This window comes from Coregonus lavaretus (genome assembly GCF_964263955.1).
Source record: "Coregonus lavaretus genome assembly, chromosome: 24".
NCBI lineage: Eukaryota > Metazoa > Chordata > Actinopteri > Salmoniformes > Salmonidae > Coregonus > Coregonus lavaretus.
The window spans coordinates 45,477,461-45,497,909 of record NC_140011.1 but is presented as its reverse complement, the minus strand read 5'-3'; the positions used below and the strand labels follow the sequence as shown (position 1 = coordinate 45,497,909).

Genomic DNA, 20,449 nt, shown 5'->3' with positions numbered 1-20,449 from the left:
AGGTCCATACCCAGTATATAGAGTTAATAAAGCTATCAGGTCCATCCCCAATATATAGAGATAATAAAGCTATCAGGTCCATACCCAGTATATAGAGTTAATAAAGCTATCAGGTCCATCCCCAGTATATAGAGTTAATAAAGCTATCAGGTCCATACCCAATATATAGAGTTAATAAAGCTATCAGGTCCATACCCAGTATATAGAGTTAATAAAGCTATCAGGTCCATACCCAGTATATAGAGTTAATAAAGCTATCAGGTCCATAGCCAGTATATAGAGATAATAAAGCTATCAGGTCCATCCCAGTATATAGAGTTAATAAAGCTATCAGGTCCATCCCCAGTATATAGAGTTAATAAAGCTATCAGGTCCATACCCAATATATAGAGTTAATAAAGCTATCAGGTCCATACCCAGTATATAGAGTTAATAAAGCTATCAGGTCCATACCCAGTATATAGAGTTAATAAAGCTATCAGGTCCATCCCAGTATATAGAGTTAATAAAGCTATCAGGTCCATCCCCAGTATATAGAGTTAATAAAGCTATCAGGTCCATCCCCAGTATATAGAGTTAATAAAGCTATCAGGTCCATACCCAGTATATAGAGTTAATAAAGCTATCAGGTCCATACCCAGTATATAGAGTTAATAAAGCTATCAGGTCCATAGCCAGTATATAGAGTTAATAAAGCTATCAGGTCCATCCCCAATATATAGAGTTAATAAAGCTATCAGGTCCATCCCCAGTATATAGAGTTAATAAAGCTATCAGGTCCATACCCAGTATATAGAGTTAATAAAGCTATCAGGTCCATACCCAGTATATAGAGTTAATAAAGCTATCAGGTCCATACCCAATATATAGAGTTAATAAAGCTATCAGGTCCATCCCCAGTATATAGAGTTAATAAAGCTATCAGGTCCATCCCCAGTATATAGAGTTAATAAAGCTATCAGGTCCATACCCAGTATATAGAGTTAATAAAGCTATCAGGTCCATACCCAATATATAGAGTTAATAAAGCTATCAGGTCCATCCCCAGTATATAGAGTTAATAAAGCTATCAGGTCCATCCCCAGTATATAGAGTTAATAAAGCTATCAGGTCCATACCCAGTATATAGAGTTAATAAAGCTATCAGGTCCATACCCAGTATATAGAGTTAATAAAGCTATCAGGTCCATCCCCAATATATAGAGTTAATAAAGCTATCAGGTCCATACCCAATATATAGAGTTAATAAAGCTATCAGGTCCATCCCCAGTATATAGAGTTAATAAAGCTATCAGGTCCATCCCCAGTATATAGAGTTAATAAAGCTATCAGGTCCATACCCAGTATATAGAGTTAATAAAGCTATCAGGTCCATACCCAGTATATAGAGTTAATAAAGCTATCAGGTCCATACCCAGTATATAGAGTTAATAAAGCTATCAGGTCCATACCCAATATATAGAGTTAATAAAGCTATCAGGTCCATCCCCAGTATATAGAGTTAATAAAGCTATCAGGTCCATCCCCAGTATATAGAGTTAATAAAGCTATCAGGTCCATACCCAGTATATAGAGTTAATAAAGCTATCAGGTCCATCCCCAGTATATAGAGTTAATAAAGCTATCAGGTCCATACCCAGTATATAGAGTTAATAAAGCTATCAGGTCCATACCCAATATATAGAGTTGATAAAGCTATCAGGTCCATACCCAGTATATAGCGTTAATAAAGCTATCAGGTCCATACCCAGTATATAGAGTTAATAAAGCTATCAGGTCCATCCCCAGTATATAGAGTTAATAAAGCTATCAGGTCCATACCCAGTATATAGAGTTAATAAAGCTATCAGGTCCATCCCAGTATATAGAGTTAATAAAAGCTATCAGGTCCATCCCCAATATATAGAGTTAATAAAGCTATCAGGTCCATCCCCAATATATAGAGTTAATAAAGCTATCAGGTCCATACCCAGTATATAGAGTTAATAAAGCTATCAGGTCCATCCCAGTATATAGAGTTAATAAAAGCTATCAGGTCCATCCCCAATATATAGAGTTAATAAAGCTATCAGGTCCATCCCAGTATATAGAGTTAATAAAGCTATCAGGTCCATACCCAGTATATAGAGTTAATAAAGCTATCAGGTCCATACCCAATATATAGAGTTAATAAAGCTATCAGGTCCATACCCAATATATAGAGTTAATAAAGCTATCAGGTCCATCCCCAGTATATAGAGTTAATAAAGCTATCAGGTCCATACCCAGTATATAGAGTTAATAAAGCTATCAGGTCCATACCCAATATATAGAGTTAATAAAGCTATCAGGTCCATCCCCAGTATATAGAGTTAATAAAGCTATCAGGTCCATCCCCAGTATATAGAGTTAATAAAGCTATCAGGTCCATACCCAGTATATAGAGTTAATAAAGCTATCAGGTCCATACCCAGTATATAGAGTTAATAAAGCTATCAGGTCCATCCCCAATATATAGAGTTAATAAAGCTATCAGGTCCATACCCAATATATAAAGTTAATAAAACTATCAGGTCCATACCCAGTATATAGAGTTAATAAAGCTATCAGGTCCATCCCCAGTATATAGAGTTAATAAAGCTATCAGGTCCATACCCAGTATATAGAGTTAATAAAGCTATCAGGTCCATCCCCAGTATATAGAGTTAATAAAGCTATCAGGTCCATACCCAGTATATAGAGTTAATAAAGCTATCAGGTCCATACCCAATATATAGAGTTGATAAAGCTATCAGGTCCATACCCAGTATATAGCGTTAATAAAGCTATCAGGTCCATACCCAGTATATAGAGTTAATAAAGCTATCAGGTCCATCCCCAGTATATAGAGTTAATAAAGCTATCAGGTCCATACCCAGTATATAGAGTTAATAAAGCTATCAGGTCCATCCCAGTATATAGAGTTAATAAAAGCTATCAGGTCCATCCCCAATATATAGAGTTAATAAAGCTATCAGGTCCATCCCCAATATATAGAGTTAATAAAGCTATCAGGTCCATACCCAGTATATAGAGTTAATAAAGCTATCAGGTCCATCCCAGTATATAGAGTTAATAAAAGCTATCAGGTCCATCCCCAATATATAGAGTTAATAAAGCTATCAGGTCCATCCCAGTATATAGAGTTAATAAAGCTATCAGGTCCATCCCCAGTATATAGAGTTAATAAAGCTATCAGGTCCATACCCAATATATAGAGTTAATAAAACTATCAGGTCCATACCCAGTATATAGAGTTAATAAAGCTATCAGGTCCATACCCAGTATATAGAGTTAATAAAGCTATCAGGTCCATACCCAGTATATAGAGTTAATAAAGCTATCAGGTCCATCCCCAGTATATAGAGTTAATAAAGCTATCAGGTCCATACCCAGTATATAGAGTTAATAAAGCTATCAGGTCCATACCCAATATATAGAGTTGATAAAGCTATCAGGTCCATACCCAGTATATAGCGTTAATAAAGCTATCAGGTCCATACCCAGTATATAGAGTTAATAAAGCTATCAGGTCCATCCCCAGTATATAGAGTTAATAAAGCTATCAGGTCCATACCCAGTATATAGAGTTAATAAAGCTATCAGGTCCATCCCAGTATATAGAGTTAATAAAAGCTATCAGGTCCATCCCCAATATATAGAGTTAATAAAGCTATCAGGTCCATCCCCAATATATAGAGTTAATAAAGCTATCAGGTCCATACCCAGTATATAGAGTTAATAAAGCTATCAGGTCCATCCCAGTATATAGAGTTAATAAAAGCTATCAGGTCCATCCCCAGTATATAGAGTTAATAAAGTTATCAGGTCCATCCCCAGTATATAGAGTTAATAAAGCTATCAGGTCCATACCCAGTATATAGAGTTAATAAAACTATCAGGTCCATATCCAATATATAGAGTTAATAAAGCTATCAGGTCCATACCCAGTATATAGAGTTAATAAAGCTATCAGGTCCATACCCAATATATAGAGTTAATAAAGCTATCAGGTCCATACCCAGTATATAGAGTTAATAAAGCTATCAGGTCCATACCCAGTATATAGAGTTAATAAAGCTATCAGGTCCATCCCCAATATATAGAGATAATAAAGCTATCAGGTCCATACCCAGTATATAGAGTTAATAAAGCTATCAGGTCCATCCCCAGTATATAGAGTTAATAAAGCTATCAGGTCCATACCCAATATATAGAGTTAATAAAGCTATCAGGTCCATACCCAGTATATAGAGTTAATAAAGCTATCAGGTCCATACCCAGTATATAGAGTTAATAAAGCTATCAGGTCCATAGCCAGTATATAGAGATAATAAAGCTATCAGGTCCATCCCAGTATATAGAGATAATAAAGCTATCAGGTCCATCCCCAATATATAGAGTTAATACAGCTATCAGGTCCATACCCAATATATAGAGTTAATAAAGCTATCAGGTCCATCCCAGTATATAGAGTTAATAAAGCTATCAGGTCCATACCCAGTATATAGAGTTAATAAAGCTATCAGGTCCATACCCAGTATATAGAGTTAATAAAGCTATCAGGTCCATACCCAATATATAGAATTAATAAAGCTATCAGGTCCATACCCAGTATATAGAGTTAATAAAGCTATCAGGTCCATCCCCAATATATAGAGTTAATAAAGCTATCAGGTCCATACCCAATATATAGAGTTAATAAAGCTATCAGGTCCATCCCCAGTATATAGAGTTAATAAAGCTATCAGGTCCATACCCAGTATATAGAGTTAATAAAGCTATCAGGTCCATCCCCAGTATATAGAGTTAATAAAGCTATCAGGTCCATACCCAATATATAGAGTTAATAAAGCTATCAGGTCCATCCCCAGTATATAGAGGTAATAAAGCTATCAGGTCCATCCCCAATATATAGAGTTAATAAAGCTATCAGGTCCATCCCCAGTATATAGAGTTAATAAAGCTATCAGGTCCATACCCAATATATAGAGTTAATAAAGCTATCAGGTCCATCCCCAGTATATAGAGGTAATAAAGCTATCAGGTCCATCCCCAGTATATAGAGTTAATAAAGCTATCAGGTCCATACCCAATATATAGAGTTAATAAAGCTATCAGGTCCATACCCAGTATATAGAGTTAATAAAGCTATCAGGTCCATCCCCAATATATAGAGTTAATAAAGCTATCAGGTCCATACCCAGTATATAGAGTTAATAAAGCTATCAGGTCCATACCCAATATATAGAGTTAATAAAGCTATCAGGTCCATCCCCAATATATATAGTTAATAAAGCTATCAGGTCCATACCCAGTATATAGAGTTAATAAAGCTATCAGGTCCATCCCCAGTATATAGAGTTAATAAAGCTATCAGGTCCATACCCAATATATAGAGTTAATAAAGCTATCAGGTCCATCCCCAGTATATAGAGGTAATAAAGCTATCAGGTCCATCCCCAGTATATAGAGTTAATAAAGCTATCAGGTCCATACCCAATATATAGAGTTAATAAAGCTATCAGGTCCATACCCAGTATATAGAGTTAATAAAGCTATCAGGTCCATACCCAATATATAGAGTTAATAAAGCTATCAGGTCCATCCCCAGTATATATAGTTAATAAAGCTATCAGGTCCATACCCAGTATATAGAGTTAATAAAGCTATCAGGTCCATCCCCAGTATATAGAGTTAATAAAGCTATCAGGTCCATACCCAATATATAGAGTTAATAAAGCTATCAGGTCCATCCCCAGTATATAGAGTTAATAAAGCTATCAGGTCCATCCCCAGTATATAGAGTTAATAAAGCTATCAGGTCCATACCCAATATATAGAGTTAATAAAGCTATCAGTTCCATCCCCAGTATATAGAGGTAATAAAGCTATCAGGTCCATCCCCAGTATATAGAGTTAATAAAGCTATCAGGTCCATACCCAATATATAGAGTTAATAAAGCTATCAGGTCCATCCCCAGTATATAGAGGTAATAAAGCTATCAGGTCCATCCCCAGTATATAGAGTTAATAAAGCTATCAGGTCCATACCCAATATATAGAGGTAATAAAGCTATCAGGTCCATCCCCAATATATAGAGTTAATAAAGCTATCAGGTCCATCCCCAGTATATAGAGTTAATAAAGCTATCAGGTCCATACCCAATATATAGAGTTAATAAAGCTATCAGGTCCATCCCCAGTATATAGAGGTAATAAAGCTATCAGGTCCATCCCCAGTATATAGAGTTAATAAAGCTATCAGGTCCATCCCCAATATATAGAGTTAATAAAGCTATCAGGTCCATCCCCAGTATATACATTTACATTTACATTTTAGTCATTTAGCAGACGCTCTTATCCAGAGCGACTTACAGTTAGTGAATACATTATTACTTTTTTTATACTGGCCACCCGTGGGAATCAAACCCACATATAGAGTTAATAAAGCTATCAGGTCCATACCCAGTAACCGAAGATGCCGGTCCGTGTGTAGGTAGTCTGTATGTCTCTGATGAAGGGGACATGAACCTGCTTAGAGAAGACCAACAACAGCAGCCCCTGCAGCCTCACTGAAGATACCTTGTAGGGGAAAAGAGAGGGGTGAGAGAGAGAGAGAAGGGGGGGATGGAGAGGGAGAGAGGGGGGGAAACAGAAAGAGAGAAAATGGAGGTAGTGATTATTAAACAACTGATCTGACCTGTTATAGAAATACTAGATAGTGACAACATGCCCTGATCTGACCTGTTACATAAATAATAGACAGTGACAACGGGTCTTGATCTGACCTGTTACATAAATACTAGACAGAGTCAACGGGCCCTGATCTGACCTGTTACATAAATAATAGAGAGAGACAACGGGCCCTGATCTGACCTGTTACATAAATACTAGACAGAGACAACGGGCCCTGATCTGACCTGTTACATAAATACTACACAGAGACAACGCCCCTGATCTGAGCTGTTACATAAATACTAGACAGAGACAACAGGTCCTGATCTGACCTGTTACATAAATACTAGACAGAGACAACGGGCCCTGATCTGACCTGTTACATAAATACTAGACAGAGTCAACGGGTCCTGATCTGACCTGTTACAGAAATACTAGACAGAGACAACGGGCCCTGATCTGACCTGTTACATAAACACTAGACAGAGACAACGGGCCCTGATCTGACCTGTTACATAAATACTAGACAGAGACAACGGGCCCTGATCTGACCTGTTACATAAATACTAGACAGAGACAACGGGCACTGATCTGACCTGTTACATAAATACTAGACAGAGTCAACGGGCACTGATCTGACCTGTTACATAAATACTAGACAGCGACAACGGGCCCTGATCTGACCTGTTACATAAATACTAGACAGAGACAACGGGCCCTGATCTGACCTGTTACATAAATACTAGACAGAGACAACGGGCCCTGATCTGACCTGTTACATAAATACTAGATAGAGACAACGGGCCCTGATCTGACCTGTTACATAAATACTAGACAGAGACAACGGGCCCTGATCTGACCTGTTACATAAATACTAGACAGAGACAACGGGCCCTGATCTGACCTGTTACATAAATCCTAGACAGAGACAACGGGCACTGATCTGACCTGTTACATAAATACTAGACAGAGACAACGGGCCCTAATCTGACCTGTTACATAAATACTAGACAGAGACAACGGGCACTCATCTGACCTGTTACATAAATACTAGATAGAGACAACAGGCTCTGATCTGTTACATAAATACTAGACAGAGACAACAGGCCCTGGCATGACCTGTTACATGAATACTAGACAGACACAAAGAGCCCTGATCTGACCTGTTACATAAATACTAGACAGAGACAACGGGCCCTGATCTGACCTGTTATATAAATACTAGACAGAGACAACGGGCCCTGATCTGACCTGTTACATAAATACTAGACAGAGACAACGGGCACTGATCTGACCTGTTACATAAATACTAGACAGAGACAACGGGCCCTGATATGACCTGTTACATAAATACTAGACAGAGACAACGGGCACTGATCTGACCTGTTACATAAATACTAGACAGAGACAACGGGCCCTGATCTGACCTGTTACATAAATACTAGACAGAGACAATGGGCCCTGATCTGACCTGTTACATAAATACTAGAGAGAGTCAACGGGCCCTGATCTGACCTGTTACATAAATACTAGACAGAGACAACGGGCACTGAACTGACCTGTTACATAAATACTAGACAGAGACAACGGGCCCTGATCTGACCTGTTACATAAATACTAGACAGAGACAACGGGCCCTGATCTGACCTGTTACATAAATACTAGACAGAGTCAACGGGCCCTGATCTGACCTGTTACATAAATACTAGACAGAGACAACGGGCCCTGATCTGACCTGTTACATAAATACTAGACAGAGACAACGGGCCCTGATCTGACCTGTTACATAAATACTAGACAGAGTCAACGGGCCCTGATCTGACCTGTTACATAAATACTAGACAGAGACAACGGGCACTGATCTGACCTGTTACATAAATACTAGACAGAGACAACGGGCCCTGATCTGACCTGTTACATAAATACTAGACAGAGACAACGGGCCCTGATCTGACCTGTTACATAAATACTAGACAGAGTCAACGGGCCCTGACCTGACCTGTTACATAAATACTAGACAGAGACAACGGGCCCTGATCTGACCTGTTACATAAATACTAGACAGAGACAACGGGCCCTGATCTGACCTGTTACATAAATACTAGACAGAGTCAACGGGCCCTGATCTGACCTGTTACATAAATACTAGACAGAGACAACGGGCCCTGATCTGACCTGTTACATACATACTAGACAGAGACAACGGGCCCTGATCTGACCTGTTACATAAATACTAGACAGAGTCAACGGGCCCTGATCTGACCTGTTACATAAATACTAGACAGAGACAACGGGCCCTGATCTGACCTGTTACATAAATACTAGACAGAGTCAACGGGCCCTGATCTGACCTGTTACATAAATACTAGACAGAGACAACGGGCCCTGATCTGACCTGTTACATAAATACTAGACAGAGACAACGGGCCCTGATCTGACCTGTTACATAAATACTAGACAGAGACAACGGGCCCTGATCTGACCTGTTACATAAATACTAGACAGAGACAACGGGCCCTGATCTGACCTGTTACATAAATACTAGACAGAGTCAACGGGCCCTGATCTGACCTGTTACATAAATACTAGACAGAGACAACGGGCACTGATCTGACCTGTTACATAAATACTAGACAGAGACAACGGGCCCTGATCTGACCTGTTACATAAATACTAGAGAGAGACAACGGGTCCTGATCTGACCTGTTACATAAATACTAGACAGAGTCAACGGGCCCTGATCTGACCTGTTACATAAATACTAGACAGAGACAACGGGCCCTGATCTGACCTGTTACATAAACACTAGACAGAGACAACGGGCCCTGATCTGACCTGTTACATAAATACTAGAGAGAGACAATGGGTCCTGATCTGACCTATTACATAAATACTAGACAGAGACAACGGGCCCTGATCTGACCTGTTACATAAATACTAGACAGAGACAACGGGCCCTGATCTGACCTGTTACATAAATCCTAGACAGAGACAACGGGCACTGATCTGACCTGTTACATAAATACTAGACAGAGACAACGGGCCCTAATCTGACCTGTTACATAAATACTAGACAGAGACAACGGGCACTCATCTGACCTGTTACATAAATACTAGATAGAGACAACAGGCTCTGATCTGTTACATAAATACTAGACAGAGACAACAGGCCCTGGCATGACCTGTTACATGAATACTAGACAGACACAAAGAGCCCTGATCTGACCTGTTACATAAATACTAGACAGAGACAACGGGCCCTGATCTGACCTGTTATATAAATACTAGACAGAGACAACGGGCCCTGATCTGACCTGTTACATAAATACTAGACAGAGACAACGGGCACTGATCTGACCTGTTACATAAATACTAGACAGAGACAACGGGCCCTGATATGACCTGTTACATAAATACTAGACAGAGTCAACGGATCCTGATCTGACCTGTTACATAAATACTAGACAGAGACAACGGGCACTGATCTGACCTGTTACATAAATACTAGACAGAGACAACGGGCCCTGATCTGACCTGTTACATAAATACTAGACAGAGACAATGGGCCCTGATCTGACCTGTTACATAAATACTAGAGAGAGTCAACGGGCCCTGATCTGACCTGTTACATAAATACTAGACAGAGACAACGGGCACTGATCTGACCTGTTACATAAATACTAGACAGAGACAACGGGCCCTGATCTGACCTGTTACATAAATACTAGACAGAGACAACGGGCCCTGATCTGACCTGTTACATAAATACTAGACAGAGTCAACGGGCCCTGATCTGACCTGTTACATAAATACTAGACAGAGACAACGGGCCCTGATCTGACCTGTTACATAAATACTAGACAGAGACAACGGGCCCTGATCTGACCTGTTACATAAATACTAGACAGAGTCAACGGGCCCTGATCTGACCTGTTACATAAATACTAGACAGAGACAACGGGCACTGATCTGACCTGTTACATAAATACTAGACAGAGACAACGGGCCCTGATCTGACCTGTTACATAAATACTAGACAGAGACAACGGGCCCTGATCTGACCTGTTACATAAATACTAGACAGAGTCAACGGGCCCTGACCTGACCTGTTACATAAATACTAGACAGAGACAACGGGCCCTGATCTGACCTGTTACATAAATACTAGACAGAGACAACGGGCCCTGATCTGACCTGTTACATAAATACTAGACAGAGTCAACGGGCCCTGATCTGACCTGTTACATAAATACTAGACAGAGACAACGGGCACTGATCTGACCTGTTACATAAATACTAGACAGAGACAACGGGCCCTGATCTGACCTGTTACATAAATACTAGAGAGAGACAACGGGTCCTGATCTGACCTGTTACATAAATACTAGACAGAGTCAACGGGCCCTGATCTGACCTGTTACATAAATACTAGACAGAGACAACGGGCCCTGATCTGACCTGTTACATAAACACTAGACAGAGACAACGGGCCCTGATCTGACCTGTTACATAAATACTAGAGAGAGACAACGGGTCCTGATCTGACCTGTTACATAAATACTAGACAGAGTCAACGGGCCCTGATCTGACCTGTTACATAAATACTAGACAGAGTCAACGGGCCCTGATCTGACCTGTTACATAAATACTAGACAGAGACAACGGGCACTGATCTGACCTGTTACATAAATACTAGACAGAGACAACGGGCCCTGATCTGACCTGTTACATAAATACTAGACAGAGTCAACGGGCCCTGATCTGACCTGTTACATAAATACTAGACAGAGACAACGGGCCCTGATCTGACCTGTTACATAAATACTAGACAGAGACAACGGGCCCTGATCTGACCTGTTACATAAATACTAGACAGAGTCAACGGGCCCTGATCTGACCTGTTACATAAATACTAGACAGAGACAACGGGCACTGATCTGACCTGTTACATAAATACTAGACAGAGACAACGGGCCCTGATCTGACCTGTTACATAAATACTAGACAGAGACAACGGGCCCTGATCTGACCTGTTACATAAATACTAGACAGAGACAACGGGCCCTGATCTGACCTGTTACATAAATACTAGACAGAGACAACGGGCCCTGATCTGACCTGTTACATAAATACTAGACAGAGTCAACGGGCCCTGATCTGACCTGTTACATAAATACTAGACAGAGACAACGGGCCCTGATCTGACCTGTTACATACATACTAGACAGAGACAACGGGCCCTGATCTGACCTGTTACATAAATACTAGACAGAGTCAACGGGCCCTGATCTGACCTGTTACATAAATACTAGACAGAGACAACGGGCCCTGATCTGACCTGTTACATAAATACTAGACAGAGACAATGGGCCCTGATCTGACCTGTTACATAAATACTAGACAGAGTCAACGGGCCCTGATCTGACCTGTTACATAAATACTAGACAGAGTCAACGGGCCCTGATCTGACCTGTTACATAAATACTAGACAGAGACAACGGGCACTGATCTGACCTGTTACATAAATACTAGACAGAGACAACGGGCCCTGATCTGACCTGTTACATAAATACTAGAGAGAGACAACGGGTCCTGATCTGACCTGTTACATAAATACTAGACAGAGTCAACGGGCCCTGATCTGACCTGTTACATAAATACTAGACAGAGACAACGGGCCCTGATCTGACCTGTTACATAAACACTAGACAGAGACAACGGGCCCTGATCTGACCTGTTACATAAATACTAGAGAGAGACAACGGGTCCTGATCTGACCTGTTACATAAATACTAGACAGAGTCAACGGGCCCTGATCTGACCTGTTACATAAATACTAGACAGAGTCAACGGGCCCTGATCTGACCTGTTACATAAATACTAGACAGAGACAACGGGCCCTGATCTGACCTGTTACATAAATACTAGACAGAGTCAACGGGCCCTGATCTGACCTGTTACATAAATACTAGACAGAGACAACAGGCCCTGATCTGACCTGTTACATAAATACTAGACAGAGACAACGGGCCCTGATCTGACCTGTTACATAAATACTAGACAGAGTCAACGGGCCCTGATCTGACCTGTTACATAAATACTAGACAGAGACAACGGGCACTGATCTGACCTGTTACATAAATACTAGACAGAGACAACGGGCCCTGATCTGACCTGTTACATAAATCCTAGACAGAGACAACGGGCACTGATCTGACCTGTTACATAAATACTAGACAGAGACAACGGGCCCTAATCTGACCTGTTACATAAATACTAGACAGAGACAACGGGCACTCATCTGACCTGTTACATAAATACTAGATAGAGACAACAGGCTCTGATCTGTTACATAAATACTAGACAGAGACAACAGGCCCTGGCATGACCTGTTACATGAATACTAGACAGACACAAAGAGCCCTGATCTGACCTGTTACATAAATACTAGACAGAGACAACGGGCCCTGATCTGACCTGTTATATAAATACTAGACAGAGACAACGGGCCCTGATCTGACCTGTTACATAAATACTAGACAGAGACAACGGGCACTGATCTGACCTGTTACATAAATACTAGACAGAGACAACGGGCCCTGATATGACCTGTTACATAAATACTAGACAGAGTCAACGGGCCCTGATCTGACCTGTTACATAAATACTAGACAGAGACAACGGGCACTGATCTGACCTGTTACATAAATACTAGACAGAGACAACGGGCCCTGATCTGACCTGTTACATAAATACTAGACAGAGACAATGGGCCCTGTTCTGACCTGTTACATAAATACTAGAGAGAGTCAACGGGCCCTGATCTGACCTGTTACATGAATACTAGACAGAGACAACGGGCACTGATCTGACCTGTTACATAAATACTAGACAGAGACAACGGGCCCTGATCTGACCTGTTACATAAATACTAGACAGAGACAACGGGCCCTGATCTGACCTGTTACATAATGTCACGATCGTCGAAAGGATGAGACCAAAGCGCAGCGTGTTGAGCGAACATCGTAGACTTTAATTATAAAGAAACCACGATCGAAAACAATAAACCAAAATAGACGAAAGTGAAGTTCAATGCTGAATACAACAAACAGCCACACGGAAACAAAAACCCACAAACAAAGGTGAAACCACACAGATTAAATATGGCTCCCAATCAGAGATAACGAGCCGAACAGCTGACACTCGTTACCTCCGATTGGGAGTCATATGCCCAATAAACAACAAAACCAAACATAGAAAATGAACAACCAGATCCCACATAGAAATACACCCAAAAGAAAATGACAACCCTGGCTCACAACAAAGAGTCCCGGAGCCAGAACGTCACAGTACCCCCCCCTAAAGGCGCGGACTGCGACCGCGCCTCACAACCCCACAATAGGGGAGGGCTGGGTGGGTGTTGCTCCCCGGAGGCGGTTCCGGCTCCGGGCTTGACCACCACCCCACTATAGTTCCTACCCGCTTTCTTAACCTCCTCCCAATGACCACCCTCCACTTAAACCCACCTGGATTAATGGGCAGCACCGGACTAAGAGGCAGCACCAGGCTAAAGGACAGCACCGGACTAAGGGGCAGCACTGGACTAAGGGGCAGCACTGGACTAAGGGGCAGCACTGGACTAAATGGCGGATCCTGGCTGGCTGGCTCTGGCGGATCCTGGCTGGACGGCTCATGGCTGGCTGACGGATCTGGCTGCTCATGGCTGGCTGACGGATCTGGCGGCTCATGGCTGGCTGACGGATCTGGCCACTCATGGCTGGCGGAAGGCTCTGGCTGATCCCGTCTGGCGGAAGGCTCTGGCTGCTCCTGTCTGGCGGAAGGCTCTGGCTGATCCGGTCTGACGGAAGGCTCTGGCTGCTCCTGTCTGGCGGAAGGCTCTGGCTGATCCTGTCTGGCGGAAGGCTCTGGCTGATCCTGTCTGGCGGAAGGCTCTGGCTGATCCTGTCTGGCGAAGAGCTCTAGCGGCTCCGGTCTGGCGGACGGCTCTGAAGGCTCATGGCAGACGGGCGGCTTTGCAGGCTCAGTACAGACGGGCAGTTCAGACGGCGTTGGGCAGACGGACAGTTCAGACGGCGTTGGGCAGACGGGCAGTTCAGACGGCGTTGGGCAGACAGGCAGTTCAGACGGCGTTGGGCAGACAGACAGTTCAGGCGCCGTTGTGCAGACGGGCAGTTCAAGCGCCGTTGGGCAGACGGGCAGTTCAAGCGCCGTTGGGCAGACGGGCAGTTCAGGCGCCGTTGGGCAGACGGCAGACTCTGGCCGTCTGAGGCGCACCGTAGACCTGATGCGTGGTGCCGGAACTGGAGGTACCGGGCTGAGGACACGCATCTCAGGGCTAGTGCGGGGAGAAGCAACAGGGCATGCAGGACCCTGGGGACGCACATAAGTCCTAGTGCGTGGTGCCGGAACTGGTGGTCCCGGGCTGAGGACACGCATCTCAGGGCTAGTGCGGGGAGCAGCAACAGGGCATGCAGGACCCTGGGGACGCACATAAGTCCTAGTGCGTGGTGCCGGAACTGGTGGTCCCGGGCTGAGGACACGCATCTCAGGGCTAGTGCGGGGAGCAGCAACAGGACGCACAGGACTCTGGGAACACACAGGAGGCTCGGTGCGTGGTGTAGGCACTGGTGGTACTGGGCTGGAGCGGGGAGGCGGCGCCGGAAATACCGGACCGTGCAGGCGTACTGGCTCCCTTGAGCACTGAGCCTGCCCAACCTTACCTGGTTGTATGCTCCCCGTCGCCCGACCAGTACGGGAAGGAGGAATAACCCGCACCGGGCTAAGTAGGCGAACCGGGGAAACCATACGTAGGGCTGGTGCCATGTAAGCCGGCCCGAGGAGACGCACTGGTGGCCTGCTGCGTGGGGCCGGCCTCATGACATCCGGCTCAACACTCAATCTAGCCCGGCCGATACGAGGAGCTGGAATGTACCGCACCGGGCTATGCCTGCGTACAGGAGACACCATGCGCTCTACTGCGTAACATGGTGTCTGCCCGTACTCCCGCTCTCCACGGTTAGTCCAGGGAGTAGGCGCAGGTCTCCTACCTGACTTCGCCACACTCCCTTTTAGCCCCCCCCCAAGAAATTTTTGGGGAGTAACCACGGGCTTCCAGCCTCGACTCCGCGCTGCCTCCTCATACCACCTCCTCTCGGCTGCAGCTGCCTCCAGCTCTTCACGAGGGCGGTGGTACTCCTCCGGTTGTGCCCAAGGACCCTTTCCAGCCCGTATCTCCTCCCATGTCCAAAAGTCCTTAGGAGGCTCCCATAAATCCTGCGTAGGTAGGTCCTGTTGCCGCTTGTTACGCCGCTTGGTCCTCTTGTGGTGGGTTTTTCTGTCACGATCGTCGAAAGGATGAGACCAAAGCGCAGCGTGTTGAGCGAACATCGTAGACTTTAATTATAAAGAAACCACGATCGAAAACAATAAACCAAAATAGACGAAAGTGAAGTTCAATGCTGAATACAACAAACAGCCACACGGAAACAAAAACCCACAAACAAAGGTGAAACCACACAGATTAAATATGGCTCCCAATCAGAGATAACGAGCCGAACAGCTGACACTCGTTACCTCCGATTGGGAGTCATATGCCCAATAAACAACAAAACCAAACATAGAAAATGAACAACCAGATCCCACATAGAAATACACCCAAAAGAAAATGACAACCCTGGCTCACAACAAAGAGTCCCGGAGCCAGAACGTCACACATAAATACTAGACAGAGTCAACGGGCCCTGATCTGACCTGTTACATAAATACTAGACAGAGACAACGGGCCCTGATCTGACCTGTTACATAAATACTAGACAGAGACAACGGGCCCTGATCTGACCTGTTACATAAATACTAGACAGAGTCAACGGGCCCTGATCTGACCTGTTACATAAATACTAGACAGAGACAACGGGCACTGATCTGATCTGTTACATAAATACTAGACAGAGACAACGGGCCCTGATCTGACCTGTTACATAAATACTAGACAGAGACAACGGGCCCTGATCTGACCTGTTACATAAATACTAGACAGAGTCAACGGGCCCTGACCTGACCTGTTACATAAATACTAGACAGAGACAACGGGCCCTGATCTGACCTGTTACATAAATACTAGACAGAGACAACGGGCCCTGATCTGACCTGTTACATAAATACTAGACAGAGTCAACGGGCCCTGATCTGACCTGTTACATAAATACTAGACAGAGACAACGGGCCCTGATCTGACCTGTTACATACATACTAGACAGAGACAACGGGCCCTGATCTGACCTGTTACATAAATACTAGACAGAGTCAACGGGCCCTGATCTGACCTGTTACATAAATACTAGACAGAGACAACGGGCCCTGATCTGACCTGTTACATAAATACTAGACAGAGACAATGGGCCCTGATCTGACCTGTTACATAAATACTAGACAGAGTCAACGGGCCCTGATCTGACCTGTTACATAAATACTAGACAGAGACAACGGGCCCTGATCTGACCTGTTACATAAATACTAGACAGAGACAACGGGCCCTGATCTGACCTGTTACATAAATACTAGACAGAGACAACGGGCCCTGATCTGACCTGTTACATAAATACTAGACAGAGACAACGGGCCCTGATCTGACCTGTTACATAAATACTAGACAGAGTCAACGGGCCCTGATCTGACCTGTTACATAAATACTAGACAGAGACAACGGGCACTGATCTGACCTGTTACATAAACACTAGACAGAGACAACGGGCCCTGATCTGACCTGTTACATAAATACTAGAGAGAGACAACGGGTCCTGATCTGACCTGTTACATAAACACTAGACAGAGACAACGGGCCCTGATCTGACCTGTTACATAAATACTAGAGAGAGACAACGGGTCCTGATCTGACCTGTTACATAAATACTAGACAGAGACAACGGGCCCTGATCTGACCTGTTACATAAATACTAGACAGAGACAACGGGCCCTGATCTGACCTGTTACATAAATACTAGACAGAGACAACGGGCCCTGATCTGACCTGTTACATAAATACTAGACAGAGACAACGGGCCCTGATCTGACCTGTTACATAAATACTAGACAGAGTCAACGGGCCCTGATCTGACCTGTTACATAAATACTAGACAGAGACAACGGGCCCTGATCTGACCTGTTACATACATACTAGACAGAGACAACGGGCCCTGATCTGACCTGTTACATAAATACTAGACAGAGTCAACGGGCCCTGATCTGACCTGTTACATAAATACTAGACAGAGACAACGGGCCCTGATCTGACCTGTTACATAAATACTAGACAGAGACAATGGGCCCTGATCTGACCTGTTACATAAATACTAGACAGAGTCAACGGGCCCTGATCTGACCTGTTACATAAATACTAGACAGAGTCAACGGGCCCTGATCTGACCTGTTACATAAATACTAGACAGAGACAACGGGCACTGATCTGACCTGTTACATAAATACTAGACAGAGACAACGGGCCCTGATCTGACCTGTTACATAAATACTAGAGAGAGACAACGGGTCCTGATCTGACCTGTTACATAAATACTAGACAGAGTCAACGGGCCCTGATCTGACCTGTTACATAAATACTAGACAGAGACAACGGGCCCTGATCTGACCTGTTACATAAACACTAGACAGAGACAACGGGCCCTGATCTGACCTGTTACATAAATACTAGAGAGAGACAACGGGTCCTGATCTGACCTGTTACATAAATACTAGACAGAGTCAACGGGCCCTGATCTGACCTGTTACATAAATACTAGACAGAGTCAACGGGCCCTGATCTGACCTGTTACATAAATACTAGACAGAGACAACGGGCCCTGATCTGACCTGTTACATAAATACTAGACAGAGTCAACGGGCCCTGATCTGACCTGTTACATAAATACTAGACAGAGACAACAGGCCCTGATCTGACCTGTTACATAAATACTAGACAGAGACAACGGGCCCTGATCTGACCTGTTACATAAATACTAGACAGAGTCAACGGGCCCTGATCTGACCTGTTACATAAATACTAGACAGAGACAACGGGCACTGATCTGACCTGTTACATAAATACTAGACAGAGACAACGGGCCCTGATCTGACCTGTTACATAAATACTAGACAGAGACAACGGGCCCTGATCTGACCTGTTACATAAATACTAGACAGAGACAACGGGCCCTGATCTGACCTGTTACATAAATACTAGACAGAGACAACGGGCCCTGATCTGACCTGTTACATAAATACTAGACAGAGACAACGGGCCCTGATCTGACCTGTTACATAAATACTAGACAGAGTCAACGGGCCCTGATCTGACCTGTTACATAAATACTAGACAGAGACAACGGGCACTGATCTGACCTGTTACATAAACACTAGACAGAGACAACGGGCCCTGATCTGACCTGTTACATAAATACTAGAGAGAGACAACGGGTCCTGATCTGACCTGTTACATAAACACTAGACAGAGACAACGGGCCCTGATCTGACCTGTTACATAAATACTAGAGAGAGACAACGGGTCCTGATCTGACCTGTTACATAAATACTAGACAGAGACAACGGGCCCTGATCTGACCTGTTACATAAATACTAGACAGAGACAACGGGCCCTGATCTGACCTGTTACATAAATACTAGACAGAGACAACGGGCCCTGATCTGACCTGTTACATAAATACTAGACAGAGACAACGGGCCCTGATCTGACCTGTTACATAAATACTAGACAGAGTCAACGGGCCCTGATCTGACCTGTTACATAAATACTAGACAGAGACAACGGGCCCTGATCTGACCTGTTACATACATACTAGACAGAGACAACGGGCCCTGATCTGACCTGTTACATAAATACTAGACAGAGTCAACGGGCCCTGATCTGACCTGTTACATAAATACTAGACAGAGACAACGGGCCCTGATCTGACCTGTTACATAAATACTAGACAGAGACAATGGGCCCTGATCTGACCTGTTACATAAATACTAGACAGAGTCAACGGGCCCTGATCTGACCTGTTACATAAATACTAGACAGAGTCAACGGGCCCTGATCTGACCTGTTACATAAATACTAGACAGAGACAACGGGCACTGATCTGACCTGTTACATAAATACTAGACAGAGACAACGGGCCCTGATCTGACCTGTTACATAAATACTAGAGAGAGACAACGGGTCCTGATCTGACCTGTTACATAAATACTAGACAGAGTCAACGGGCCCTGATCTGACCTGTTACATAAATACTAGACAGAGACAACGGGCCCTGATCTGACCTGTTACATAAACACTAGACAGAGACAACGGGCCCTGATCTGACCTGTTACATAAATACTAGAGAGAGACAACGGGTCCTGATCTGACCTGTTACATAAATACTAGACAGAGTCAACGGGCCCTGATCTGACCTGTTACATAAATACTAGACAGAGTCAACGGGCCCTGATCTGACCTGTTACATAAATACTAGACAGAGACAACGGGCCCTGATCTGACCTGTTACATAAATACTAGACAGAGTCAACGGGCCCTGATCTGACCTGTTACATAAATACTAGACAGAGACAACAGGCCCTGATCTGACCTGTTACATAAATACTAGACAGAGACAACGGGCCCTGATCTGACCTGTTACATAAATACTAGACAGAGTCAACGGGCCCTGATCTGACCTGTTACATAAATACTAGACAG

At 43.6% G+C, this 20,449-nt stretch overlaps 1 protein-coding gene across 1 annotated transcript in view; it reads right to left on the bottom strand.

The window, feature by feature from the left end:
- Positions 1-20,449, bottom strand: part of LOC311099909 (inositol polyphosphate 5-phosphatase K-like) — a gene marked incomplete at both ends in the record, with an annotated part of 74,054 nt that overhangs the window by 45,105 nt on the left and 8,500 nt on the right. The window contains one exon of the mRNA XM_084140627.1: positions 6,487-6,603. Within this exon, the coding sequence (XP_083996753.1) occupies positions 6,487-6,603 (117 nt within the window). The remainder of the gene's footprint in view (positions 1-6,486; positions 6,604-20,449) is intronic.